This window comes from Myripristis murdjan, chromosome 1, assembly GCF_902150065.1.
Source record: "Myripristis murdjan chromosome 1, fMyrMur1.1, whole genome shotgun sequence".
Taxonomy (NCBI): domain Eukaryota; kingdom Metazoa; phylum Chordata; class Actinopteri; order Holocentriformes; family Holocentridae; genus Myripristis; species Myripristis murdjan.
The window spans coordinates 23,141,184-23,154,997 of record NC_043980.1 but is presented as its reverse complement, the minus strand read 5'-3'; the positions used below and the strand labels follow the sequence as shown (position 1 = coordinate 23,154,997).

General features: G+C 39.0%; 1 protein-coding gene across 2 annotated transcripts in view; it reads left to right on the top strand.

Moving 5' to 3' along the window:
- The window catches only part of arhgap10 (Rho GTPase activating protein 10), a 52,276-nt gene that overhangs the window by 15,924 nt on the left and 22,538 nt on the right, over nt 1–13,814 (top strand). For both annotated transcript variants that reach the window (XM_030065241.1, XM_030065158.1), the window contains exons 6-17: nt 297–407; nt 853–957; nt 2,041–2,170; nt 2,381–2,487; nt 2,665–2,759; nt 3,487–3,568; nt 3,786–3,828; nt 3,994–4,062; nt 5,269–5,343; nt 7,641–7,725; nt 9,711–9,769; nt 11,685–11,790. In XM_030065241.1, the coding sequence (XP_029921101.1) occupies nt 297–407; nt 853–957; nt 2,041–2,170; nt 2,381–2,487; nt 2,665–2,759; nt 3,487–3,568; nt 3,786–3,828; nt 3,994–4,062; nt 5,269–5,343; nt 7,641–7,725; nt 9,711–9,769; nt 11,685–11,790 (1,067 nt within the window). The remainder of the gene's footprint in view (nt 1–296; nt 408–852; nt 958–2,040; nt 2,171–2,380; nt 2,488–2,664; nt 2,760–3,486; nt 3,569–3,785; nt 3,829–3,993; nt 4,063–5,268; nt 5,344–7,640; nt 7,726–9,710; nt 9,770–11,684; nt 11,791–13,814) is intronic.

The following is a 13,814-nucleotide window of genomic DNA, read 5'->3' as shown; positions in this document are numbered from 1 at the left end:
TTTTCAGCATGATTTCTTAAAAAAGATGAATCGCTAGTTGACATTCAGTGGACCAGGATGTCAGCCAGCAGTCCTAGCAAGAAGTAACTCATCAGTCAAACTCGGCATTTTTTAATAGCGCACTATGCAAAAAGAAGTGTACTCTCGCTCTCTGCCTTCACAATATCTTAACTCGCTTCCTATATTGCACATCATGCATGTATTTAATATTTCACTAAAACCAGAATATTTCTTTGTTTCCACACATCTGTCTATGGCCATAAGCATCATGCAGTGTGTCTTCTCTCCTTCTCCAGGCAGACATCCAGGTGGAGACCATGAGGCAGCACTTTCAGGAGGAGTCACTGGATTATGTGTGTAAACTGCAGGAAATCCAAGAGAGGAAAAAGTTTGAGTGTGTGGAACCAGTGAGTGCACCTATGATGTAACCAAATGGAATAAATTAGGAAAATCACCCATGCTCGAGAAAGACTTATATGTTTACATGTCTAAATGAGAGAATGTCCAGAGGAGCCTTGCTGATGAAAAATGATTTAATCCAAAAAGTGATCAAAAAGCAAAAGCACAAACTGAAAGCCATTCCTTCTTTTAATTAGTATCTAAATAGAATGGCAGAGTTCATGTGTGGCATCTTTTACATTAACTAAAGCATGGGTCGGTATAGCACTTCCCATATTCTGCTCACTTAGGAGTCACTGAACAATGAACATCTTAGCCTACCTGAATGTAATCATGTTGCAGGTCATCGTGTTCCAATGACAGTTTCTCTTTCCATTGTTTAACTTTGCTTTTTATTCTACTTGAGACGTTGACATATTAATCTGTTTCCTTTTGTCTTTTGATTTACTTTAGATGCTGGCCTTCTTTCAGACGGTCTTCACATTTTATCACCAGGGCTTTGAGCTGGCGAAGGACTTTGACCACTATAAGCGAGCGCTGCAGATCAATATTCAGAATGTAAAACACCAGAAATATCCACTTTTTTTAGATTTAGACTTAGATTTGTATTTCTTTTCTTTACACTAAGCTACACAGCTTGACCAAATGCTTGTGATACTCAAAACATACAAGAAATCTTTTAATCTTTTCCTTTATCACCTTTATCTTCATATGTAACCCAGGAAGTTAGAAAGTGGAGTAGGGTAATTTTAGTTTTTAATTTGGTTTTAGTTTTATTTAGTTGTGGATTTTAGATTTCAGTTTCGATTTAGTGTTACTGAGTTTACAAGGTACTTTTACACTTTGTTTTTTTTTTTCTGTTCTAGTTTCATTATGTTTCTTATAAACATTTCTTAAAGGTCAAATATTTCCTTACACACTGTTGGTTAGTATTAGCCTCTTTGTGTGTGTTCTTTACATACTGGTTAGTTTGTGGGATTCCTCCCTTTGTGACTTGTTCCACAAATTTTAACATCAGTGATGATGACAGACTTACTGTAGTCAGAAACCACATCATATGGTTTATGTTCAAAATAGTCCCCCTGACTCTAACCATTGTTATCAAATAGGTCCAGCATTGTCATCTTTAATGCGCCAGCACGGTATGTCACAGCAAAGGGTCAGTGATGTAAAGTCAGTGTAGCTGTTGTGTAAAATGAGACATTTCAGCCAGGAAAGTGGTTATGGTTAGAGTTAGCATAAGAGGTGGGATTTTTGTCAGAAAGCCTCAAGTGCTGTCTGGCAGAAAGACTCGGGCTAATTTTACACATGAGCTCAGTGCACACTGGGACTGACCCTGGACCAGTGCTGACAGATTGGGTTGCTGAACTACTGTGTTATGGTTTAGTGAAGACTCTACTTGCATTAAAAGACAAAAACTAAAGCATTATTCTCCACAGTTTGATTTAGTTTTAGTTAGTTTTGTTATGCACATTGTAGTTGTAGTTTTTTGTTTTTTTCCTTTTCTTGTTTTTTGCAAATTCTGTTTTTTATTTTTACTTCAGTTAGCTAAAATATCTTTCACCAATAACTTTATTTTTGTGTTCATAAAAATAACACTGCTCAGGAGTATGTCTTTCCTTTACCTCATTTCCTTTCCAGACGAGGAGTCGCTTTGAAGGCACACGGTCAGAGGTGTATGAGTTGATGAAGAGGATCAGGGAGGCACCCCAAGACTACAGACAGACCAGCCCTATTAGTAGCGAAGGCTACCTCTATGTACAGGAGAAACGTAAGACCTTGTATGGTGCGAGTGTGGCTGCATGAATATGTGCCCTGGGTTTTCATATTACTTTGGCAGATTTGGGCGTGGGAATCCCATGAATCTCTCACTGGTGTGCCAGTAATTAGCTACAACTTAACTTTTGCTATGTTAAGCAAATATTAGTTATATAGCAAAAACAGCTGAATTTTATCACAAATCTGTACCTGGTCTTTTTAGGGCCTCCTCCGTTTGGTTCAAGTTGGGTCAAACGCTACTGCACATTTGTCAAAGAGCAGAAGATCCTACACATGGTGACCTTTGACCACAGATCTGGTGGGAAGATTGTGAGTAATACTATAGCACATTATGCACAGTGTGATATTATTGCCACTTGACAACTCATGACATTATCTCAAACATCCTAACTTTGCAATCTGTCAATTCTTATAATAACCAATTATTATTGTTATGATTTCTGTCACCCGAAGCCATTCTGAACTGTACATCTGTCTTCTTTACAGGGTGAGACAGAGTCTGTCACTCTCAAATCTTGCGTCCGCAAAACAACAGACACGTTGGACAGGAGGTTCTGCTTAGACCTTGATATAACAGATCGGTAAACACTTTTCCTCAAACACCTTCTAATGATATTCTGATTGGAGGTGCAGGTCTACCAGCCAGTGAATCTTGCTGACGTGTAATGCAGTACAGACACATGTGCCCAATCTATAGCTGAACCGGCAATCATGCATTATTTAATGTAATACTCCTCGTTAACAGTTGAGCTAGAGGTTTCAGCACCACACACATGCACTCTGTTTAGCATTTAGCTTATAACTCTGTTCTTGTTTGACTGGCAAAGGGCAGGACAGAAGGATGTATCCTGGAGGGTTGCCATCACACATGTAGCAGGGGGGATTTGCCGTGCTTTGCTGTGTCTTACTGTAATAGCCATCACACTATGCCAGTCAACTCTGACCCTGTTCTGTAATATTAATAGCACTGTGAAATCCCAGATTAATTTTTTATATTTGAAGTCCACACAGCCACCCTGGCTGTGAGGAATAACTGGATATGCCTCTGGTCTGATACCACTGTGTATGTACTAAAAGTAGCTTGAAACACTGAAGGGAATCACATACCTGTGGTTATTAAGACACCCAGGTGCAGGCACCCATCTACATCATATTTTGTTTCCAGGAATGGTAAGCTGTAAGAGCACATTCAGTGTTTTATACTCACACTGAGTAGGGATTCAGCCCCTAATAACTTAGATGCCACACACTGCTTCTTTAATGTTTTTCTGAGGCTGATCTAATGTTGTGGTATTTATTCTCTACCAGTCCAGGGACCGTTCTTACAGTACAGGCCCTGTCAGAGGATGACCACAAGTTCTGGATGCAGGCCATGGGTGGGAAAGAACCTGTGAGTCAGCCGAGCATATCATGTCATCGTCTAATGGTCACTCTTGCCTAATACAGGCCTAAGAGGAACCCTGTGCTATTAAACTGCATTATATGGCAAAAAAACAGCGCTCTTGGTTTAGTATACACTTTGTTTTTACAACAGTCTAACACAAGAGATTAATATACTTGATTGATTTTGAAAAGTAATAAAGGCTTTTTTCAAAAAACTCTAACAGATTGGGCATTATCTTGGAAGGACTTATTCCAAAGAAAGGGGAAGTGAGTATCTAGCTGTGCTTAATTTTTATTTTTATTTGATGAAAATGAACTTGCGGTTTTCAGTCTGCAAAAGAATGACTATAAGTTGAACACGTAAGTCTTTCCTGACAACACTGCTGGAGAATTTGTCACAACTGAAGGATTTGTGTTTTCCTCACTCTGCAGTTGATGCCCAGTTGGATGACGTGGGCTTGTGTTTTGTGAAGAATTCCATCAGTGCCATAGAGACGCGAGGTGAGCTTTAGACTTAAACACAGGCGTAACAGGAAGCTTAATTGGCTGTAAAGGTCTTTAAGTTCCTGAGTCCCTACACTGTCTGGAAAAGTATGAAAAAGTATAGACTGTGCTTTTGATAATTTCCAGGTCTGGAGAGAGTATGGAGAAGCATTTGCGTCTTCTGATTATTGCTTATATTAACAGTTTTCTGAAAAGCATTTTTCTATAAAGCATAATTCAGAAGTTGCTATAATAAATAAATGAATGATACAAGCAGTGTATTTTGATTTTGTTCACATTTGGAGCAGACAGCTGAGTATGTTTTTTTTTATTAAGTGGGCAGGGTAAAGTAATTCAAACATCTGTCCATATTACTGTGCATAAATCAAAGGTGGCATTTGCTGCACCAGCCCATCCAAGGCCATAAGATGGGAAAAGGTTTCTGAGAAATGGCTTACTCATCTAAAATCTAAAAAAAAAAAAAATGTTTGGTAAACAACCTAAAAACAGAGCAAAGACCATGGTTCTAACTGTGTAAGAAATCTTTCACCATCTCTAACATGGGCGAGGCAACCATCATTAGTCATATGGAGGGGGAAAACCACAGGGATCTTGTGAAAGCATCATCAGCACCTGGTGTCTCATCATTTGTGATGAATCTGCCAGCTCTCCACAACCATTGGAGTATTTACATGCTTGATAAACATGTAGGTAGTAGTAGTCTGAGATGTTAAACAGTCTGAAAAAAATCATCCACCAGCGTGTCTGGAAATGTAGGTCTGGAAAAGCCTGGGATTTTGGAATGGGAAATTTTTAGGAACCTTGTTAAAGGTGAGTCATATCAGGGAGTTTTTATTATTGGATTGATAGATAATGAGTGAACATTGGAGCTGTGTCATTATCTGTACACAAGAGGGCAGAGTCGCTCCAATTATTATAAGAAAAAAAAAAAAAAAGTTAGACTTGTTGACAGAGAGAGCAGAGCATTAATGTAGTGCTAATATCCTTGGCCCAGTTTTAAATTTGTCATGAATTTGCTTCATACTTCACTTTGTCAGATGGCCACGTTTGAACTTTCATTTTATCAGTCAAAATATCAGTTTTTGTCTTAAACATATATGATGCACCCAAGGAGTACCAACTGTAGCTTTTTAAATTCATTTTTTATATCGATCACATTCAATACTACTGTTGTATATTTAACAGTGCAATCTGATTTGGCAGGTATCAGTGACCAGGGCCTGTACAGAGTGGTGGGGGTCAGCTCCAAGGTTCAGAAGCTTCTCTCACTCATGATTGGTGAGATGCAGTTTTTTTTCTTTTCTTGCAATCCCTTATTGTCAAATGCTCTGGATGTTTATTTGTATTAGAGTGTTGCTACCGAGAGCTGAATAAAACTGGAGCACAGGTTTAATTTATATGCCGGTGTTGTTTGACTGTCTCTGTGATATTACGCTGCTGCTAGTTAGTGGAATGTGGTAGAATGAGGGACAGCATGGTTCCGGCGATATTAAAACAGAAGTGACAGACAATACGCCTATGACTCAGCCTCTCAGAGCCAGAATCCGGTCTCACTCTCTGCAGTGCAACAGGTGCCAGAGTGTATCCTATCCTCATTGGCATTCAGTTTTATATCCCCAGACAGCCAGACAGGGTCCCTCCTGTCCATGTCCTTGCACTTTTTGGCTTTTGGTTCATTAACACACAGCTAGAAATCAGACTGCCTCTCATCTGCTTGTGGCTGGCTCACTCACTCAGTTGCTTTCCTCTGTCTCCTTTTTACCACTCACTTCTCTTGAATCCCTTTCACTTATCTCTTTTTCTACAGAGCTTGTCCTCTGTCCTTTCCTTTACTCCCTGTCTGCTCTCTGGTTTCCTGCCGTCTCCAGCAGACACCAACTCGCTTTCAGCTCTGTGTTCAGAATGACAACAAACCCAGGCTGTTTCTGGCCTATCTCAGCTTCCCCTCCAAACCCTTCCAGCCTCCCAACCTGCCGACTCATGCTGTAGACACCATTAACACTCTGCTGCGACTCTTGAAGTTTCTTTTAGGTCTGGTTATGGTACAAGAAGTGTCTGTGTATTGTCTGGACATATCACACATTATTGTGAATGATGAATAATGCAGACTTGACTCAGGAAAACTTGAAAAATAGAATGTTTTTGTATAATAAATGCATGCATTTTCACCAGCTTAACACATATTTCTATTTTATTGTTTACAAGTGTTAGATTACTAAAAAACCACATGCAGCACGGAAGGTGTTTTCAGCATCACTATATTTTAAATCTTCGAAATGATTAATATGCTTCATAGTGGTAGTACTACTTTCAAAACATGCGCAAACAAATAGATGCATACAACAGTGTATGGTGTGTGGGTGAAGCCAGCCTTTAAACCTTGAAGGAAGACTTAAGATCCTCCCACTCCTCCTTCATTTCATCTCTCACCCACTAACATGGCCAGAGTCCAATCAGAGAGGACAGAGTGATTAAAAAAATGAGTGTTTCATTATGTTACAGAAGAAAAAGAAAGAGTGGCACACATGGAATATATATCAGAAGGAATACTGTAAAAATAACAGTTCAGAGATGAGGCAAGAGTGCAACATAAGTGAGATCCGATTTTTCACTTGATGTACAGTTGATGTTGCATGGTAAAGCAAGTTTGAATAATGCCGTGAGACATTACCATTGGAAATATGCAATCAGAAATCATCCAGGTTTTCTCAGCTGACGAGGGAAATAGAGAAGAAAAAGTCCTTTGAACTTCCTCCTTTTTGATGAAAAGTTTGGTAGCCAGTTCCGCAATTCTGTTTTTGCCTAACTGACCCAACTAAAGTCTGTATAATCAAAGGCCTGTTTATGCTAGGCCACACTACAGAGCCTGTGTGAACCCCATCAATCACCACACACACACACACACACACACACACACATCTTTGGCTGCAAAGTCTCCACAAAAACATTTGCTTTCAGAAGTTGATATTGGACGGGCTATTTTGTGGATGGAGCAGGCAGAGAAACACAAAGTCCCACTGGGTGTAGTGTATAGATGAAATCAAATAAATAAATTCCCCACAAACAGACCAGCTACCACCCACAAAGGCAAAAGCTTTCTTGTGACCTGGGCCATGTGCCTGTGCCTGACTCAAACACTTTACTGACTCACACACATACATACATATTGAGCTTCCACATCAGAGGTTACTTAAGGTATGACTACCCCCCCTTCGTTTCCTCTAAAACACAGCCCTGGAGTCCCTGTGGAGTCGGTACAGTAGTAAGGGATTAATTAAACTTGTAATGAGTATAGAATCAGCAGCCCTCAACAGAAACTGTAACTTCCTTCCATACCCACTGGGGCTCGGCATGAACCCTAAGGGTAGTAGCTATGCTTTTATCCTCACATGGCTAATTACAAGTTATTTATATTTTAGCATATTTGGACTTTCTAAGATGCCATTACAACCATAGCAAGTTGTTTGATACACTTGCAAAATGTAAAAATAATTAATTAGTTGGTACTCTGTATTATGTTTCATTCATTGGAAATTTTTAAGTCAACCTGTGTTGCATGATTGTAATTCATGCAGATGAGAAGAGCACCGAAGTGGATTTGTCTACCTGTGAGGATTGGGACATTAAAACAATCACGAGTGCACTGAAGCTGTATCTGAGGTAAGGATTAATGTGATGAAATATGAATGAGGAAAACACAAACACACACATTTTACACCATCCATTCCTATTCGAGTAGCACTGATGGTATTGATATTGTATAGCTAATGTACAAATTTAAACAAAATGTCATTTAATGTTGCATATTTTGACTATGTGGTCCTCGAATACATTTTGTACTGTGGTATTTCTGTACTTTACTGCAGTTTGTGTAGTTAATATGGTAGCGGTGGAGGCTAGCATTGAAATAGAGAATCGGTCTTGTCTTTGGTTGACTGCATGAGAGATAGTTACTGATCCCTTTTGAATTTTGATGCATAATCCCTCTTATAACCTGTCCAACTTTATTATTCAGAACTGTTGTGTTTTATAAGCAAATCCAGTTCTGAACAAACCCTCGGTTGTTAACAGATACATTTCTTCATCTCTCTTGTTCTCCCTATCATTTTCTTGATGAGTATAATAGAGCTTCTCTGTTGACTTGCATATGAAACACTTCATCCATTGTAACACTGTCGATCTTTTATAAAATAGCTACAGTGTTAATTAGGCAAGTTGTCTCTGCCAGGTGGTATTCGTTTGGAACCCAAGCCTTGCGACATCACATTGTTTACAGTATGCCTGTTCCACATTTTCACTTACTTCTTCCAGCTTGATAGATACTTACTGTGGGTGAAGTTCACAGATCCTAAACATTTAGTTTGGCTACCCGAAACTAAAGAAGTTCTATTTAAATGACGAATGTTTTTTTTTTTTTTTTTTAAACTTCCGTCGACAGCAGATTGACTTGGCTTTGCTTGTTTGGATGAAGGCAAAGTTGTATTTACTGAAATACAAGTTCAGCATCTGCCTGTCTTTCCTTGCAAACACAATGTGTATTCAGAAGAAAGTACTTGCATTTATTTTATCCAAGACTTTTAATGACTGAGGTTTTTTTTTTTTTTGTTTGTTTGTTTTGTTTTTTTTCAAGTCTACTTTGTTTTTCTTAAATACCATACACTCAAAATTGTGATCAGGCGTCAACCTGTACCATTAGAGGATGGTCATTATTTTCTGATGCCAATGATGTTTTCACAATGAAATGAAACAAACTCAAAGTGAAAATACAAAAAAAAGTTAAATGTTAATTATGATCCAAATCTGTTACCCATTGTTACAATGTAGTTATTTGTTTTGAGGTGAACCTCAAGACGCTGAGGCGAAACGCGTTGTTCCCTCTAAATAAAGTGTTAAAGTAAAGTTTGAGTCAGTGTGCGGAGGATCCTGCTGCCTTCCAGCACCTGACGACCTGTGGCTGTGCGAGGAGTTTGCACTGATTGTAGTTATTTGTTTGTTTGTTTGTTTGTTTTTGTGTTACTTTAAAAGTGGTACAAGTGTAAATGCATGGGAACTAGACTGGTATCCATCAGCAAGTATTCTGTTTGGGATGCTGGGGACAAGAGCTGCTCAAAGGGGTCAAGACCTATTCCAGGAAGTGGTTTGATGTGGGTCATGGGACATTGTCACACTCAGAGGCCCCTCTGTTTCAACTCCCAAAGTAACAGAAGTTTTCTGAGAGAGTTTTATGCATTGTAAAGCAATGTTTACCATATCCACTGAGTATTTTTTAAACATAGTTTAAGCAAAGCATGCATATGCTATACAGGGTAGGCTGTGTTGTTATGCTGTAATAAAGTATGATGGATCTTACTCTGTCTTTTGGTTTCTCTCTGGCCTTTTGGAGGAAAGCAGGGTCAGTCTCCTTCTCAGTTTGCTCCGAGGCTAAGTACCCTTGGCCAGGGGCCAGCCGCAGTGTGGAAGTACCTTCAGATGAACTTGGTTATCTCAATGTGCACGCCATCTAATTCCATCCCCTGGCCTGGCCACATTAATCATTGCTGTGTGCAGACCCTATAAAACAGTGTGCCGTCTATTTCTGTCCCCCTTGCTCACTTAAACTCTCCTTCTCAACCGCCCCATCTCCTCCTCTCTCTTTCTCTCTGAAGGAGCCTTCCTGAGCCACTGATGACCTATGGACTTTACAAAGAGTTCATCAGCCCTGCAAGTAAGTTTCCCCACGTCTGCACTTGCCACCAACAATTAATCTGAGGACAGACTATCAGCAAACAAAGGTGTATAAACATATTTATCAGTCTGAAATCTATATTTTATCAGAATTAATCATTTGGGCACTGGGGTGCGATGATGTATGTGTGATCAATGATTTAGTGAAATCATGCATTCAGCAAAAGAAGTTTATAACAGTGAAAGAGCTCATTAATTGTTTTTACCAAATCAGCTTTTTATGGGGTAGTAGTGATTATGGACATGTTTTGTGGATAATCTGAAAAGCATGTGTCAATGTCAGTTACCAAGTCTCTGAAACTATGGTTTCTGAAAGACCTTTACTATTATGTGTTACTGATAAATTATTTTTCAAACTGGGTCAAATCTCAGTTTCTCTCTGCGCACTTAGTGATGTATGTGTGGTAATAAATCCTACCATCTGAGGACAGTCTTGTCCTATTTTTCAGGACGATGAATATATCAGTAGTTGACTTCTTAGCTTTCAGCAAACATAGCTGACCCACAGCGAGTGACCACAGTGCCTTTTGGGTGACTTTGGTTGAGATGTCCCTTTCTTTTTTCTTTTCTCTTTTTCTTTTTTCTCTTTTCCCACTTCTGACAGTTTTATGATGCTGTCGTCTTTACCATTTGTGTTTACCCGATCAACCATGCAAGAAGCCTGGCTGATGTTGCTGTCTCTTAGAGTAATTATTCACCTCCGCTTAAACATGCTGCTTGAAACATGTTGCCAACTAATCCATTAAAGGTTAAGGCTAAGAGGTTTAAAATGATAAAGACACTATAATTTACACGCCCTCAAATGGTCCACTGACCTTGAACAGCAAAAAGACAAAATTTTTCACCCACATACCATTACTTATGTATGAAATGTTTTCTAAGCGAGCCAAAGTTGAACCTTATTACAACAAGTGCTATAATTGGATCAGGTTGACATTTTTATCAGGCGCTCGCAATGCCCTCATAACGAGGGGGAAAAAATGGATTAGCAATGAATATTTTTTGATGGATGACAGCATCCATAAGAAGCTTTTTCCATGTTTAAATCCTTGTCGTTCCCATAGTAATGGTATTGTGTGTGTGTGTGTGTGTGTGTGTGTGTGTGTGTGTGTGTGTGTGTGTGTGTGTGTGTGGGCGGTCAGATGCCCATGTGTGAGGAAATGTTTAAGAGATGATCTTGGGGGTTTTAACACAACCCTTTTATACGGTAGCGTCAGTAGCATAAAGCTATCTCCGCAACCAGCGTAGTGGTCCCTGCTGCCAAATTCCAGGAGGCTTGAGACCATATATCACCATCACACCTCTTCCTCACTCGTTTAAACTAGAATGTGTCATCCTCTAATGGTTAACTCCTTACTCTTGCTGGTTATAGCCTTTGATGAATGCACCCTGATAAGCCCAGACTGAACATTTTGATTGTCACTATTAACATGGATATGATAACCAAGCAGGTAGGCACAACTAATAGACGGGTTAAAACAGTCAAATACATATTTAAAAAAATATCCATTACTGTAATGCAGTCTTAAAAACCAGAAGAAGCCAACATGTATACTGTATTATGATAATATGATAATATGATATCCAACATCCCAGATAATATCTAGTCTTGTATCACTGTATCAGTGTAATATTGATATATTGCCTAACCATATTTTAGCATGTGCCATTATTGTATATTGGGACTTTCAAATTGAAATCCTGGTAAGACATTGCTCAAATCAATTATGTGCTGTGTATAGTGTGGCCAGATTAACAAGTGAAACCCTTTCAATTTACTGTGCTAGTACTGTACAGTATTCACTCTCAGCTGTGTTGGCTCCATGCCACCTGAGGAACACAGAGAATTGCATGCAGTTTAATGCAAGTGCATTGCTGCTCCTGTGTTTGAACAGAGGGTGGTAGTCCAGAGTCTCGTATCCAAGCCATCCACTGCCTGGTCCACAAACTGCCAGAGAGGAATCGACAAGTCCTGGGGCTGCTTATGAAGCATCTGGCCAAGTGAGTGTTCAGAGTTCCTTGGTCATAGTTCATCAAATCTCCACCCCCTCCCTCTCTCAGTTCTCTCTCTCTCTCTCTCTCTGCTCTTCCTGTCTGTCTCCTCATTCTCACTCCACATGCTTTCTCTTTCTCTCCCTCACTCCCACTCTTTTCACTCCCCCTTCCCTGCTGTCACTCCATCTCTTCTCTGTCTACTCAACGACTGCTGGGTAAGAAAACTGATGCTGCTAGCGTCTTAACTTTTTGCCTTTTCTTAGGTCATTTTAGCATAATATTTAAAGCTGTTCAGGCAGTGCTGTCTAGCCTACCTTACCTGTTCAGCATCCCATTCCACAGCCCACCAGTGAAATTAAATGGACCACTCAAATTAAGCCCTCACTCGAGATTACCCTATTCACCCCTGAATGGACCGCTATTGTGCATCACTCCATTTTAGAGATTAGATAGGAAGAGAGATTTAAGAAATAATGTTAGCTAACATTACAAGGTTTTACCTCAGCAAGCTTTTTATAAACTAAATACGAGCAAATTGAAGATAAGTAAATAATCCCTCTTCCCTGAGGCAGTCAAAGTCTGGTGGATCTTATTTCATAGAAACCTGCTGCAGAATCAGGCTCTGGTAAAAAGGCAGTGCTATTGAAATTGAATTTGGATTATCCAGCGTGAAATTCTCCAGACTGGAGAGACTCATATTTTTCTGAAGTTGGCGTGTGTGCCTGTCCTGCAGGGGAAGGAAGCAAAGCCAAAATTTCACACTCCTATCTGAAATGGTTTCAGAGATGTTATAAATGTGAGTTGTCACCAGTGTTTTTGTCTTCAAAGGCATCCTTTGAAGCTATTTAAACTGTCTCTCTGCAGATGGAGTGCATATCATCATATTTTTAGTGTGAAATCTCTTCACCTGTCTGTAACTTTTACTTCAAATAAAGTTTTTTACACTTCTGTGACCCCATAAGTTTAAATTACAGTACTGTATGTGTCCCAATTTTGAAATAGAGGAAGAAGACATTTAATGAAACAGGCAAATCCTGTGAAGACCAAATCCAAATGCCCTCATGAGGTGGAATGACCCTTACCTCTTTCTATTTAGTGTCACTCATATGATCACATGTATATTTTCCCAGAAGCACCACTGTCAGAAGCATTAGAAACCCAAAACTAAAAGTTGGAACAGATGACAAAATTCCATACTAGTAGAAACTAGAAAACTGTGTGGTGTACTACATCACTATTTTGTTCACACAATGTGCTCTTAGAGGTATGAGTGTATAACTTCAGTGTCTAGGTGTACATATAAGGGTAACTCTCAGTTTTAATGGAGTATGTTTTCTATTAAGATGTAGGAAATTTGGAAATGCATGAAAACAAAACAAAAAAAAAAAATACATTATGTGAATATACTCTAAAACTTAATCTCTCAAAAAGTGGCTTTTTGGTGTTTTAGTGTTTTTGCAACCTCACTTATTCCAAAATATCCATGTCAGTATATTGTAATACAACACTCTCTTCTGAATGAGACAAATTAGTCAACTGTCAATGCACACACAAATCAAAGAAATGTACAATATCTCATTATTGTTGGTGAATCACGTAGTATTTTTTATTTAAGTGAGTTATAATTCTTATAATTCTAGCTCTTTCATATCAATACAGTGTCCTTTAAAGTGGTCAGTTGTCCCATTTTAGACCTTAACCATTAAGTGAGAGGTAAAATCAGAGGTCAGTTATGATTGTGTTTTGCTAGTCATTTTGATAACATTTCCATATTTAACTGATCAGTTGATTGTGTTACATTGCAATTCTGAATTTCATATCAGTGTTCTGATATGGTAGTCTCTATCAAATCAGTATAGTATATGGTCACAAGTAAACGCATCTCTGGGAATGCATTTCAGAAGTTTCTTTGGAGTATTTCTTGTCTTAAGTGCATTTTGTTGGTATTATGGTAGGGGGCCACTGGCTAATTGTCCTAGTACAAATTTTAGTCCCAATCGGTGCCTGTTAGTGCTAACTAGCCAAAATGT